The following is a 16,094-nucleotide window of genomic DNA, read 5'->3' as shown; positions in this document are numbered from 1 at the left end:
TATTCAGGCACGTGGGTCAGCTCCTAGTGTTCTCTCCTGTCTATCTGATGAATCTGGGCATCTTGGGGCAATGTAGCAATTGCCTCATGTACACAGACAACCCTCTCCTCCTACCGCCCAACACCACAACCTGTGGGAGATGCACTTATCTAGCCAAACTGGAGGTAAAGCTCTCTCTCCAACCAAGACTGAACCTGGCAGTCAAGAGGAGAATGTAAACACCTGTACCACAGCACACTCATCACATAGTCCCAATAAACCTTCACCACCAAAATCCACACATAGAAACACAAAAACATTTGCAGAGGCTCTCAATAATAATCTGCTCAAGCAACAGAGACCTCCAAAGCAGAAATGCAAGCAACCTCCATCTCCCCAACACAACCCAAATGACACATAGCCAACAGACTCAGTATGCCACTCAACCACAGCCCATAAGGCAAAACAATGTACCCGACACACTAGTCATAGGTGACTCTACAGTCAGGCATACTGATGTCCCACTCACCAGGCTAAACAAGGAGAAGGTTACTGTCAGCTGCCTATCAGGTGCCAGGATCCACCACATAACGCACGCACTCAGGTCACTCCACAAAAAGTACAAATATGACTCTGTCATTGTCCATGTTGGTGTGAATGACCTGAGATGTACCTACATGGACTACATGAAAAGAGACATGGAAGAGCTCTCCGATCTTGTAGTCCAGGCAGGTATGACCCTAGCCCTGAGTAGCATCCTGCCATCGCCCAGAATGATACTGCAGTACAAGGACAAAATGACTGACTTCAACAATTGGTTAAGCTTCTGGTGTCATTCGAAGGGGATCCAGTATCTGTCTGCCTGGGACGAGATGGTCGACAGATCATGATGCTTTGCCAGAGATGGCCTGCACCTGTCACACCTGGGATTCCAGATACTGGCTAAGACTCTTGCTGCCCCTATAGTGCGCCCTTTTTAGGCAAGGTTCAAATGACAAATTTACCACTGTAACAGGAACAAGCAAGCAAAAACTAAGGGCAATGCTACTCAATGCTAGAAGTCTAAATCTCAAAATGCACGCCCTCGAGGCACTCCTTAAAATGGGGAACATCGACATCTGTGCAGTGACTGAGACCTGGTTCAAGGTTCCAGAGAGCACCCCTGGATTACCAGGCTATAACTCATACCATACTTTTCGGCCACCTAACCTGGACCGGAACACCAAAGGCGGTTGTGTGTCCATATTCATTAAGGATATCAACACCTCCAGGCTAGTTGCTCAGCATAATGCATCTGAAGTTATCCAAGTCCAACTAACTCTGGGCAAAACTGCAATCCAAATTGTAGCTTGCTACAGATCCCCCACCATGCCCCAGGATTCCCACTCTTTTCTTGATACACTGAAAAATATTAGGGTTCAACCAAGCACCCTAATAATGGGCAATTTCAACTACCCCACCATTAACTGGGGAAACTACCCATGTAGTAACTCCTTCGCTCAACGCTTTTTGGAATTCATAAATTCCAATGCCCTGGATCAACTTATCCACACCCCCACCAGGAGCAACAATATCCTAGACCTAGTCATTACCAACATGAGTGACTGGTGTTCCACACCTGACGTCAACTCCTCGTTGGTCAGATCCGACCATAAGATAATCACCCTAGATATCCACATCCCACCCCCACCCCCCATTAAAGACATCATGGTAAAAAATTTCTCCAAAGCCAATTTCATGCTTTTTAAGACAGAAGTGGCAAACGTCATGACACCCATGTAGATGGACAATACAGTTAGGACTGCTGAATCCTACACAGATGCACTCTATAAGCACTTACACGAGTGCATGTATAGCGCGCTATCCCAAACAGAACCAAGACACTATCCTCCAAAAAAAAGGAAGCTAATCTTGTGGTCCCCTGCCATAAACAAACTCTATAACAGAATGAAGAAACTGTTGCAAAAGACAGTAAAATCCCATGAGTGAAGGAGTTCCCTGGTCAGACTCAAAAACTAGCTATGAAAACAAAATCGCCTCGCCAGTGATTCTAAGGACAACCACAAAGCATTCTATAGCTATGTCAAGAATCTCAATGGCAACACCCAGATCTGCTCCGAGTTACAGCACAATGGCATGAACATTACAGAACTAACTGATATTGCTAACATCCTGGTAGATAGGTTCAGTGCTAACTTTACCCTCCTCTCACCCCCTAAAGGGCCCATATCTATACAGGAAGAATGCAGAGTCCCTGTAATCACAACTACGCAGGTAAAAGCTGCACTCTCTAAAGCCAAAAACACAGCATCCCATGGGACTGGACAACATCCCAGGCTGCGTTTTACATGAACTTCAGAACAAATTGGCTCCCCACCTAAGCACTATGTTCAATAATAGTCTCACATCAGGCTTTGTGCTCTCTGAATGGCATATAGCAACAGTTATCCCACTCCACAAAGTGGGAGCCACCACTGATCCCGGGAACTATTGCCCTATTAGCTTGACGAGCCTGGTCTGTAAGGCCATGAAACGTATCATCATGGAACTCATAAACAAAGACATTGGTAACCTCCAAACTCTGGACCCCACCCAGTTCGGGTTTGTGAGAGGCAAATCATGCCTCCTGAACCTGATAGACTTCTTTGAGGCAGTCACCAAAGCTGTAGACAAGGGTAAGGTGGTTCACACAGCCCACGAAACTAGGTATAAATCCATACATCACAAAATTGGTTGCCAATTGGCTCACTGACAGAACCCGCACTGTAAACGTTGCAGATTCCAAATCTGACTTCAAACCAGTGACAAGTGGAGTACCACAAGGTTCAGTCCTGGGACCTCTCCTGTTTGGTATCTACTTCTCTGAAGTACAGGCTAACACAGAAAGCCTTTGGCTAAGTTCACAGATGACTGCAAACTAGGAGCCATAGTTGAGTCCCCAAATTATGTGGACATCCTACAGAAGGGCCTCAATGAGACAGATGCTTGGTGTCAGGGCCATGGCCTCAAGCTCAAAGCCAAAAAGTGCATTGTCATCCCCTTTTGTAAAAACTCTGTACCCATGAACTACCACATAGGCAGCAGTCTACTTAACGCCAAATGTGTGATAAGAGACCCTGGGGACCCAGGTGGACAGTAGTCTCTCTTTTGATAATCATACTCCTACAGTAGTCAGGAAATCCTTCTACGTGGCACACCTCATCACAAAAGGGTTCTCATCTAGGAAAAAAGAGGTCATTGTTCTCCTCTACTTGACACTCATTAGACCCATTATCGAGTACAACGCCCCTTTTGGAATGTACCTCACAAGACATCTGCAGCAGCTGGAAAGGCCACAGAAGTACCTCACAAAGAGGATTACTGGCCTCAAACAGATGCCCTACACTGACCATCTCAAAAAACTCCAGCCTTGCTCTGTAGCATATCGCCTACTCCAAGGTGATCTCTGCCTAACATATAAAGCTATGTCAAACCCAGAGCTGTTGGACATGCTACACCTAAAGAAATCCCAATCCCTCTGAGCTACATGCTCTAGGGACCTAAACCTTGTCACCACAATAAACAGGACATGTTGGAGGGATAGATTCCTGTCCCAGAGACTTCCCATACCCTGGAACAAGCTTCACATCTATGTCAAACAAAGTTCCTCATTAGCACTCAAGAAAAATCTTGATAAGTGGATGGGAAATAGGAAATACACCCCGGGGAATCACTTCTGTGGCTCTGCTCAACAGGGGCACAGGAAAATAACTTTCTTGGGTGGCGTAAGCCATGGAACCTTGTTGGCTAGGCTTACTTAGGCCCTTGGGCAGATAGCCTAGTACCTACCTGTGAACCTATAGTGGTAATCTGGCTTCCCTTTCCTTCTCTATAGGCTGTTGTAGCTCAAACCAGAACCATAAGTGATGATGCTATCAATGCCACCAGTGTAAGTTACGGGGCTACACATCCATTTAAGCATGACAGAGCCCAAGAAGTACTGAACAATATGCTACGAGACTGTCAGGTTACAACAGCTCTTGAACAGCAGCATGCTTAGCTAGGGGGATGTCTGGTACTTATAAAGAAGAAACCTTAGTGGCTAAGACAAAGATTGTACTTTTCTACTAACTGAATTAAACAAACAGTCACTAGATATGTGTAAGTCAGGCATTATGAGCAAGATACAGTTATACAGCACGAAGATCATTTCTTTTTTTACCCAAACTATGCCCAACAACAGAAACTCCTCCTTGAAATTCAGGATTTCTTTGCTGAAAAATCACGTAGAGCTGGTTCATTTCAGAAGCGACAGTATCTACGATTGTCTGACAATAGGTTGGACTGTTATAGAAAAAGAGATCCAGAAGGGTTTCATTGGTGAAATTTCGAAGCCTGCCAATACTTGGTAATGTTATTCTTTGAATATCCCTATGAACAACAAAATTAATTTTAGATAAAAAGTAAAAAGAATCAACATTTGAAGTACGACATTACGAAATAAAGTATTCTTCCAGCGCAGTGATATCTCTATTAACATACATCCAGATGTTTTCATCATGTGCAACATTCTTTGTCAAGGCAGACTAAACAACTTGATGCACAATATGTTAATGCCAGTAAAATGGAGAAAATATCAGTTCAAGAGGAATATTAAGGCAGCAAAAATCCCTATACAAAAGCAAAGATAAATTCTCATACTTGCACTGAGAGCTCTCTCAGGTTATATGGCCACTGACATTTCTGGCAGTAAAGTGTTTACAACAGGTAGTTTTCGTTTCCCAATTCTGCAACTTTTACAGACATAAAATTAATATCTAGTATAAAGTAAAAACTGTACCTTTGCTTACCTCTCAACCTGTTAGAGCAAGAAATATGGACAAAGTCATAAATAAAAGTAGGACAAAGGCTCTAAAATAGAGACAATTTTTAAATATTGCTCTTACAAACTTAGAAAGTCGATAGAATAACAGATTTTACATTAGCATGAATTTTCTGAAGGGTATGAAGTCTGCAACTCAAATGTCTGTCATTATTTTCTAACTTCAGACTTAAAAGATTTGCCACTAATTTGCCAAAAAAACATAACTTTATGAAAAACGGACCAAAACTATAAGACAAAAATCTGAGAGGTAACCTCGGCAAAGTTGGCTTTTCTATTCCACAGAAAATGAATGCTAATCTCACACCAAGACAGATCAATAGTATCATGAACAAAAATACATATGTAAATAAACTGAGCAAGGTACTTGCTCTCTCAAGTCTAGGTTCTTCAAAGAACCCAGTACTGCCTAGGATGTAATTGTTTGAAGTACTTTAAGCCCAAAGTTCCATTCTTACTGGCCATGGCTAACCTCTAAGCTATTTAAGTAGATAGTGTCATTCTTAGTAGTCACTCTTCATGGTTGTGCTGACTGCTTCTGAATAAATCAACAATTAAAACCATGTATTTGTGAACAAATCCTAGAATCTACAAGTACTGCAAAATATGAAGACAAAACTAAGATCTTAGCAAAGAGCGTTTAAAATTATTTGGCTACACCTATTTCCTCTGGCAGCAACTTGAGTTACGAAGCTTTGGTAAAACTTCTGTATTCCTTTGCTTGCTCTGATCTTCTATTTGCAACAGGTACTCGTAATATCTTGATCTCCAGTGCAACACTCTGAACTGTGTGATTTTGGACTTTGCTATTTGGGCTTTCAATACTTAGTAGCTCTTTAAGCACTTGAAAAAACTGACTGCATTAGGCAGTTTTGGTAATTGTAATTTGTGTGTTTTTTTAATTCTTCCTTAGATTCTGGATTTATTTTATTTCTCACGAAATAGAGTTGCCATACTACTAACTGTGGAGAATCAGTTTGAAGAGAAAGCTGAGGACAGTGGTGGACATTGGTATTTTACTTTACTATTGAAATCTGATACAGTAGGTCTGGCTCTGTGGTATAGAGGGATGCAGCTCTGACTATGACCCCAGAATGGGGAGGGGGGTTGATTTGCAGCCCCAGTACTGGAGAAGTGAGGCACAGAGGGGGAAGGAATGAAGAAGCATGTCTGACTCATCTCTCCCAGAAGGCAAGGAGGACAGTGCATTCAGGGGTGCACAGATTTGGTGAGGATTTCCCCTGCAAGAGACTAGGGAAAACAGTGCTTGAGCTACAGGGGAGGGGGACGGCTGCTTGAAGGGAGTGCATTTTCAGGAAGTGAGGGGGACATTCTCTGCAGTCAGACCATTGCACAACCATCCATGATACTTTACAGAGTGTCGGCGTGGGACAGAGTTATAAAACAGATAATCGTTAACAACCCCTGATGGCTGAATGATGGCCACTGCCAATCTTCCCTTACCCTGTGATGAAGAATGGGTCCACTGAACAAGAGGGAGATACTAATGACTGTGGGGAGCAAATAAAGAGGAAAAGTCTGATTAAGTACTTGTAGAAATGACTGCTTGCAGCATTACAGGACAGGAAACAGTTGCTGCATCTCCTGACAGAAAAGGTATATAGCAAGGGACAGTGTACATAAAAGTTTCTCTACAACCTAAGTGTTTCTGACCCAGTTTTCCTTTCTGTTCCCAACAGATTCATCTGATTAATGTCTTCTCATGCACCAGGATAATATGCATTTGTAAGCTTTTTTTTTTTTTTTTAAAAGAAGCTGATTCAGTAGGGTTTCAATAAGAAGTAATTACAGAAAAACTAATGTGAATAAAATAAGATCTGCACAAGAAAAAATAATCCATAAATTAATTAATTTCCCTGAAAAGTGACCATCACTGAAAAATATACTTCAGCCATACTACAGTTCTACAGTCAAGTAACGAATCTCTCCTGTCCATGCTGGGGATTCTCTATACTCCCACCAAGTCATTAACTCTTGGAACTCTACCCAGCTACAAATAAAAAAGACAGATAACTTCAGGTTACTACTAAAACAATATCTAAGCAAAAATTGGCTCTGCTACTGCTCAGCTCCCAGCTAGAATAAATTGTCTGGCCATGCCTCCTTTCTTTTGTCCAAATACTTGGGGGGGGGGGTCCACTTTTTTTCTCTCCATCAGCTAGAAATATACTCATTAAACCACAAGGAGTAACTTTGTACAAATTACATCAATAACAGGCTCTAAGTGACAAGACTCAGTGACTCAGTCTTAGATCAAAAACTATCTCACTGCCCCCCCCCCCCCCCCCCCCGTCACACTCTCTCCTCATCTATTCAAAACTAATACTCCTTATAACGGTCCGAAAAGCCCCAGCCATTCTCATTTTCCTAACTAATTTTCTTCTCAATCATAAATGCAACAATACTTTCCTAGTTGCTCTACTACTAACATATCATACTATTATTTCATTATCAACCACATTCCCCCCTTTCTAATTCTTCCATAGTTAAGCTGCCCCTTCTTTTCATTGCTTTAATTGCTAGAAATGACGGGTACTGTTACAGTATCTTTTGCAATTCTCTCTCTTTTGCTAGATACAAGCCTGTGCATGTGTCTAATGAATGTTTAGCACTATATATACCTATGCAAGATATGTATATGCTGTATTTTAAAACTATGTTTATCTAAGCTATTGTAAAGCTTTTTTTTCTCTCGTGTATGTATACTTACTAGGGTTGTCAGCTGTCTGGTTTTCTGACAAATTGTCCGGTTATAAATTTCATTCAAAACCAGACACGTGAAGTCCGGTTTTGTGCCACTACATACCTTTTTCCGGATTTACTTACAGAGTGCGGCAGTAAAAACAAAATACATTTCCCAGTAATGCTTCACAACTGTTTCCGGTTGGTCTGACGCTTCTAATCTTCGACACTGTTTGGAAAGTGACTGTGATATGGGGAATTTGTATCACGGTGGGAGAAGTTAAACTAGTACATATGAAAAGGAAATATTTGTCTTTATCTGTTTCTGCTTGTTATTCAGAGGTATGTTTATGAAGAATAGACAGCTGATGTTCAGGTTTAGAGAGAAATGATTTGAAATTTTTGGTGTTTCTTGCTGCAAAGTATTGTATATATTTAGAAGTATGTTCATGTCTCTGTACATTTAGTGTAGTATTTGAGCACAATTTGTGTGTATTTATGAGCTGTAGTATAAAAAAAACATATGTTGTTAGACTGCTGTCTGTGCTTCTGCTTTAAAGCACATGGCACATCCTGCTACTCTGCATCTTTGCAAATGTTGAAACTCGGTTTCGTGTTTGAAATTTTCATACTTTATTTTTGTTGTGTTATGGGTTCAGCTTATCTCTGTCTTTTATGTGTAGGTATCATTTAACGAGGACTGTCACTGTCTACTTAATTTTTAGGGTAGTATGTGTGCGGTGTATAATCTTCATGACTAGGATGTCAAAGGCAGTGGAACATCGTGGTAACTTTTAGTTAAATATTAAAGTAGTCTGTTAACCATATTTTGACTGTTGCATCTTTACGGCACAGCTCTAGGATATCTGGAAAAAAATTTACTTATTTTTGACATTTGTTAACCGAGAAAGTCCGACTGGACCATAAACCAATTTTTAACAGAGGCCATGGGAGAAAAGCTCCAAACAAATCAGACCTTTTGACAATTAACAGTTGTGTATACACATTATATGCTCTTACAGAACATTTACATTTTAACTAATACAAGAGTTGACTAGTGCTGAAATGCTAGGCTGTGTAGCTTTACAACATGTAGGATGGTTGTCCTGGCAATTACACCCAGCAGTTTTTGCAGCTCTGATGTATAAAACAAATATCGCTTCATTAAATCTAGACCTGTAACTCTCAACCTTTCACCACGAAAATGTGGGACACTGCCTCTCGTGCAGGGATGTAGCTATAAATTTACATTTTGTACTCAAACCTAATGTTGTCCTGCATCCTGCTCCCACCTATCATTTTAAAAATGTACCTAACCTTCAAAATGCTAGCTCCAATAAATAGAAGATGACACCTTATTTTCAATTTTTACCATCTATTCCCATAAAAAGTTATTTTTAGATGTGTATTCCTTTCCCACAAACATTCTCTGTATACCTTTGTACACTAAACATTTGCTGGCACAGTTCTAAGCTTTCTGTGCTTTTTGAGTGTTGAAGTTTCCAAGGGATTCTCAGAAAAAGTGTATTTATTTGAGTAAACTGAGTATGTATGCTTAGCTATACCCCTGCTCTCATGATGTGGTATAAATGAGAAAAATGTAGAACATTTACTAACCACTTAATAGCTTCAATTAGGAAGCTCACAGGATGGTTAAAATGTGTATACTTGCAAATCATACCGTGGCTCCGAAAGGCTGGGAGCCGATACGGACTTAGTCAAGAGACTACCTTCTTTCAGCACAGAGGGCAATGGAACCGAAGAAGGAGAAGTTGTTCTAGCAACTTTCTCTGATGGCTCAGAAGAAACAGACTGAGCCGGAGAGCGCTTCTTGGAAGGCTTTTTGTCCTTTTTAGCTGGACAGGATAATGCATTGGAACTTAGCCAAGTCTTCCTCGAAGGAGTGTTTAAGCAGTCCTTTCAAAATGAGCTTGTTTTTCCTCTCCTATAGCACACAGAGACTGAAGGAATGACAAAACAAGCAGGACTCTTGGAGGTGAATAGCCCTCCAAGCAGTACATGCACACAGACTGCCCATCAGTTAAAGACATTTTATTGCTGTATTCAACACACTTTTTAAAGCCCGAAGGCCTGTGTTCCTTAAGATCCTTGGACATGCTGAAAGGAACAAATTAATACGTACACGCACTAGACCCAACTAACAAGAAACAGAGCCTCTAACTCAAACGGCCCAGAAACCGGTGGGAAAACAACAGGAAGAACTAGGTCCTCTAACTCAAACGGGCCTAGGCCGGGGAAACAAAGGCAGGAAAGCACCACTAGCCAGGCACAACACTAAATGCTAACATAATGGAGCACCAAACCAAAGACCACACAGAAACAATGGGGAGGGCTAGGTCCTCTAACTTAAACGGGCCTAGCCCATGGGGAAAGGAAATGAATGGGATACCCAAACAGCTAGACAAGGGCATAGAAAAAGCCAGAGAAAAAAATACAGGCAGTAAAACACCACTACCACAAACACAGAGCTATGAAAATGGCTTTTTCGAGCAACAAGACAACAGTTTATAAAAATTTTATAAAGAATATACTTAGCCACGGCCAAAAGCGAGACCATGTCTAAGCTTAACGAGCATCAAACGAGACCTGGGGAATAGACCTGTTGCATGATGGGATACCTCTTTGCCACGAGCCAATTGAAGACTTCGAGCTAGAGTATGGCCAAGTCGGAGCCAAGGTTCGGCTCCGAACCCACGGGTTAAGAATGAAGGCGAGATTGGACTACATAACATCCACAGATTTTATGAGGAACATACCTAAAATATGAGGCAAAAATCTGTATATTTTGTAAAAGTTTAGACAGTTGATAGGTATTTGACAAAATGTTCATTGAGGAAATAATTTAGTGTTCAACATGGATATTAATTAAAAAAAATATGTAACTGTGTGAGGGACTCTTTCAGTTTGGAACAGTTTGAGATGTGGACTTTAGTTGAGAGGTATGATTAGACTGGGAAGTTGTATAACAATTAGACTGCCTGTCCTGTCATTACATTGTTGGCTGTTCATGCAGCTGTGATATATAAAAAAGATCATTTTGCAATTGACACAGAGGATTAAGGCTGTGAACGTTAACTCTTGTGGTACAGATTTTGATTATTTTAGCCCTCGTTTGCTTACTGTATTCCTTGAACAAGTCACTTAACCAGGCATTCCTCCCTGGTTGCCCCTGAAAAAGGCTGTACATCAGGCCTAACTGGTTAATAAAAAGACTGTGGTGGCATTATTTTACTGAAGCTAGGCATGTTAAAGTGGTACTTTAAATGACTGTTGAAAAGATCTCTTATTTAATGTGAGTTAAGGAACCATTAGATCCAAGGATTTAAATTTTGCTTGTGACATAAATAGGCCATGTTGATGAGACACAAATGTGTCTCAGAGGGTCCCCATGCACTGGAACAAGCTTCCCATCCATGTGAAGCAGAGTCCATCCCTAGCCCTATTTAAGCACAACTTTGACCAGTAGGTGGTAAATTAGAAATCATCCCTGTTGCCACCTATCCGTTTTTTTTTCTGGACTATCCACAAATCAAATCAATCCTCTGGTAGTCAGGAAAACACTGTACAAACTCCATTATTCTGTTTCACAAAAGGAAACGGACTATCAGTGTTTGTTAAATTGGCTGATTTACTATGTTTTTTTTTTACAGAAAAGCATATTAAATTGGCTGAAAGCAGGCATCCGGAACAGAAAAAGAGGGTGTTCCCATCAGCTGATGTCATTGTGATGCCACAAAATGGGTGGCACATGGATGGGAGAGGGGGTGGGAATGGGTGGAGTTATGGGTGATGAGAGGGTTGTGACCTTAGCCCGGTTTTAGCCACAAAGAAAGCTGGCAACCCTAATACTTACCTATACTTCTGTATTCCTTCTGATAACATGTAACTGTATTTGATATATATATATATATATATATATATATATATATATATATATATATATATGTCAAAAACAGTGTTAAATGTGGTGCTTTTCTCCCCAGGCCTCCTCTGAAAAAGGGTTTATTCCAGTCAGACTTTCCTGGTAAACAAAGATAAATAAAAAAATCCTAGAACACCACAAGCATTAACAAAAACTTGTTTCAGAATACAGAAGCTAGCATTCTAATAGTTATTGAGATAAGGACCCTTCAGTTTTTCCACAGACCAATAAACTGGGTAGCAGTATATCCATCTATATCACAGATAAGCTAGACTCAAATTATTTGGCTGTATATTGCTACAACCAAAATACTGGGCTTAATGTGAATACAACGCAGGACATTGTACTTAACAATTGCTGGCTTTAGCAAAGGTCCAAATCTTGGCCCAGAAGCAATTCTTGAATTTAGCAAGACTTGCAAATTATATTTACCAAAATCTTGTTCTGGTCTACCAGAAGACTTAAATGCACTGCTAATAAATTGAAACACCCAGCTTCAGACAGAGTGATAGGAACTTATTAAAGCACAATTTACAAAAGGGTTACAAACAAAATGTTAATTTCCTGGAAAGGAAACCTTCTAGATGCCATCATGAACTATCTTGACACCACTTTAACTAGTACTGACTGATTACATGAATGGGGTAATTTGGGTATTTGGGTCTCATCAGTATCTTGTGTGCTATACCATTAAATAATATTAAAGTTGAGCTAAAGAACACGCTATTTAAGAAATATTACTAAGCTATGATATGATAAACAGCTGAGAACAGTGACTGACAGAGTAAGATGGTGACTGTAATGCCGACAATTGCTGAGAAATTTTATAACAAGCTAAATAGGGTCATTCAGGTGTATGTTCCCACAAGTAAGTCAGGTAGTAATCATAACACTGTTCTATAATGGTGGAAAAAAATTGCGAAGTTATGTGGAAAGCAGAAACATCACTCGTTAGTACACTGATTATTTCCAAAATACTCTATCGAGAACATATATGTCCACTGCATACTAACAAAAATAAGGTATGCCAGAACAAGGTCACATACAAAGAAGAAGTTATGTACATGCCATCTGTGTTTCCATTTTCATTCTTCCTCAACTGTTGGGTTCAGATCCAATCCTTGGATCTGACTAAGCTGTTACTAAAGCTTGAGGTAACTAAAAAGCTTTCAAGCTCCTCCATTACCCATAATGTACCCTAGATCTTTGCTTGCTAATTTAAAGGACATTTTAAAACACACACATATATACATACGTGTGTGTGCATGTGTGTATGTGTATATATATATATGCGTATGTGTGTGTGTGTGTATTTGTGTGTACTTATATATATATATATATATATATATATATACACACACACACACACACATACATACACATATATACACATACACTCATATACATACATACACACACACATGTATACATACTATAGGTTTAAAATTAAATACACAAAGTCACTGTTGTTGACTGGCATGGAGTCAAAAGGCAGTTTTCCAACAGGCAGAATACTGACTCAAAATACATCATCGACTACACTACAGCGAATGGGTAGTACAGTTCAAGTATCTGAGTTCAGCATTACGCACAGAGATCGCAGTTCAATGAGGAACAGAGAATTAGCACATTTCCTCACTGTAGTGTGATCTCGGAGTTGGTATATATAAGTTGAAGGGGGTGCAGGACGGCATGCCTCCCCTGAAAAACAGTGAAATACACATACTGTTGACTATGGAATGTCACAGTACGTGAAAGTGCATAGCATGGGTGACTGACGTCACCTCCTGCTATGTTGAATACATCGAACTACATGTGTTGATGTATTCAGGTTCGACCTGGCCAGAATTTTGTTGTTCCGGATTCAGGATATCGGGTTGACCATGTGACCGGGTGACCCATGCAGTTTCCAGGTTTCAACAGTAAACCGTACACACATTTTATATATACATACATACACACACACATGTATACATACTATAGGTTTAAAATTAAATACACAAAATCCGGACAATACCAAGAAAGGAGGAGGGGTATCCATATTCATCAAGGACACCCACACCTCAAGACTGGTGGCAACGCATGATGCATCGGAGACCATCCAGGTGCAATTAACCGTAGGCAAGACTGCTCTGCAAATTGTAGCATGTTACAGGCCACCCTCACAAACTCAGGAACCTCACATGGCCTTCCTGAAAACACTAGAGGGGATAAATGTATCACCAAACACCATCATACTAGGTGACTTCAATTACCCTAATATAGACTGGGAACACTACTCAAGCCCAAACACCCTAGCCCAAAAGTTCCTGGAATTCATAAACTCAAATGCCATGGAACAACTAGTCACCATCCCCACAAGAGGAGATAACATACTTGATCTCATCATCACGAACATGGGAGCACAATGTTCAACACCGGAAGTATACCCCTCACTGGTGAGATCAGATCACAAACTAATCTCTCTGGAGGTCCTCATCCCACCCCCACCTGAAATAAAAAAGACCACAGTAAAGAACTTCTCAAAAGCTGACTTCACACTTCTAAAGACTAGTGTGGTCTCCTTTAAGGCCCCTGAACCGGTGGAAAACAGTACTCAAGCCGCTGAATCACTTACAAATGCCTTCTACCAGCACCTGCAGGACTGCATGGATAAGGCAATCCCAAGCAAAACAAAGACTCTTTGTACCAAAGGCAAGCGTCCAGTCTGGTGGACCCCAGCCATAAACAAACTCTACAACAAAAGGAGGAAGCTACTACAAGATAGAGCAAAATCCTTAAAGGTAAGACACCCTTGATCACTATAAGTAAAAACTAAGAGCTCTCATAAAATCATCCAAAGCAAATTTGAGAGAAAAATAGCTAAAGACTCAAAAGACAATCATAAGGCCTTCTTTAGCTATGTTAGAAACCTAGGAGGAAACTCCCAGATATGCTCAGAACTAGTTCAAAATGATGTGAAGATTACTGATCCTACAGACATTGCCAACATACTGGCTGACAGGTTCAGTGCAAACTTCTCCCCTCCCCAAAGGAGAGATATCTATACCAAACGATTGCAGCCCCCAAACATCTCCAGCCCAAGTGAGAACTGCTCTCTCCAAAGCAAAAACACAGCATCCATGGGACCTGATGGTGTCCCCGGCTGTGTGCTCCACGAACTCAATGAGGAATTAAACCCACAGCTAGGACAGCTGTTTAATCAAAGTCTTACCTCTGGATACGCACCCAGGAGTGGCGCACTGCAACTGTGGTCCCACTTCACAAAGGCGGTGCCTCCACCGACCCTGGAAATTACCGCCCATTAGCTTGACAAGCCTTATCTGCAAAGCCATGGAGAGGATCATAATGGACCTCATAAATAAAGACATAGGAATTTGCAGACTTTGGATCCAACCCAGTTTGGCTTTGTCAAAGGCAGATCATGCCTTTTAAACTTGGTTGACTTTTTGAAACAGTCACCAAAGCCATTGATGAGGGAAAGGCAGTCCATACAGCCTACCTCGATCTGGCTAAGGCCTTCGATACAATACCCCACTCGGGTATCATTGAAAAACTCATCAGCTTAAATGTTAACCCATACATCACAAGATGGGTTGCAAACTGGCTGAGTGACAGAACCCACAGGGTCAGAGTTGCTGGCGCCATGTCAGACTCAAAGCCTGTCACAAGTGGTGTCCCACAGGGCTCAGTCCTGGGCCCACTCTTGTTTGGCATCTACTTTTCCAAGTACAAGCAAACACAGGAGGGTTATGGCTGACAAAGTTTGCAGATGACTGCAAACTGGGCCATAGTAGAAAACACATCTGACACAGATATCCTTCAGAAGGGTCTCACAGAAACGGATAACTGGTGCCAGAGCCACGGCCTAAAGTTAAATGCCAAAAATGCATAGTCATACCCTTCGGGAAAAACAAGGTTACCCCTAGCTACCAAATAGGTGGCAATCCACTGAGCACAGAAGAAGTTATCAGGGACCTGGAGACCCAGGTTGATAGTAGTCTGTCATTCGACACCCATGTAGCTAAAGTAGTCAGGAAGACCTTCTACATTGCCCACCTTATCATGAAGGGATTCTCATCTAGATCAAGGGAGGTCATAGTCTCCCTTTACTCATCACTCATCAGACCAATGATTGAGTACAATGCCCCATTCGAATGTATCTGACCCGACACTTGCAGCAGCTGGAGAGGCCACAAAAGTTCCTCACCAAAAGGATAAAGGGTCTCAAAAATCTGTCCTATGCTGCCCGACTGAAAGAACTCCAGCTCTATTCAGTCGCTTACCGCTTGCTCAGAGGTGACCTTTGCCTAACATACAAGGCCATGTCAAACCCAGATTTGATGAATATGCTTCACCTCAAAAATCTAGATCCATCAGAGCCACAAGGGCGGAGACTTAAACCTCGACACGGCTATTAATAGGACGTGCTGGAGGGATAGATTCATCACCCAAAGACTCCCTATGCTGTGGAACAAAATCCCGGTACATGTGAGGCAGAGCACCTCGCTGGCCTTGTTCAAGAGAAATCTTGACCAATGGATGGGAGATCGCAGATATACCCCAGGGATTACCTCAGTGTCACTGCTCGACAGAGGCACAGCAAAA

The 16,094-nt window shown here is 41.3% G+C and overlaps 1 protein-coding gene across 4 annotated transcripts in view; it reads right to left on the bottom strand.

Moving 5' to 3' along the window:
• DDHD2 (DDHD domain containing 2) overlaps nucleotides 1-16,094 on the bottom strand; it is a 1,375,691-nt gene that overhangs the window by 795,549 nt on the left and 564,048 nt on the right. For all 4 annotated transcript variants that reach the window (XM_044084314.1, XM_044084317.1, XM_044084316.1 and 1 more), the window contains exon 9: nucleotides 4,181-4,389. In XM_044084314.1, coding sequence (XP_043940249.1) covers nucleotides 4,181-4,389 — 209 coding nt within the window. The remainder of the gene's footprint in view (nucleotides 1-4,180; nucleotides 4,390-16,094) is intronic.

This window comes from Protopterus annectens, chromosome 9.part0 (genome assembly GCF_019279795.1).
Source record: "Protopterus annectens isolate FY-2018-M chromosome 9.part0, PAN1.0, whole genome shotgun sequence".
Taxonomy (NCBI): Eukaryota; Metazoa; Chordata; order Ceratodontiformes; family Protopteridae; genus Protopterus; species Protopterus annectens.
Note: the sequence above shows the minus strand (reverse complement) of the source record. Positions and strands in the feature narration are given on the sequence as shown.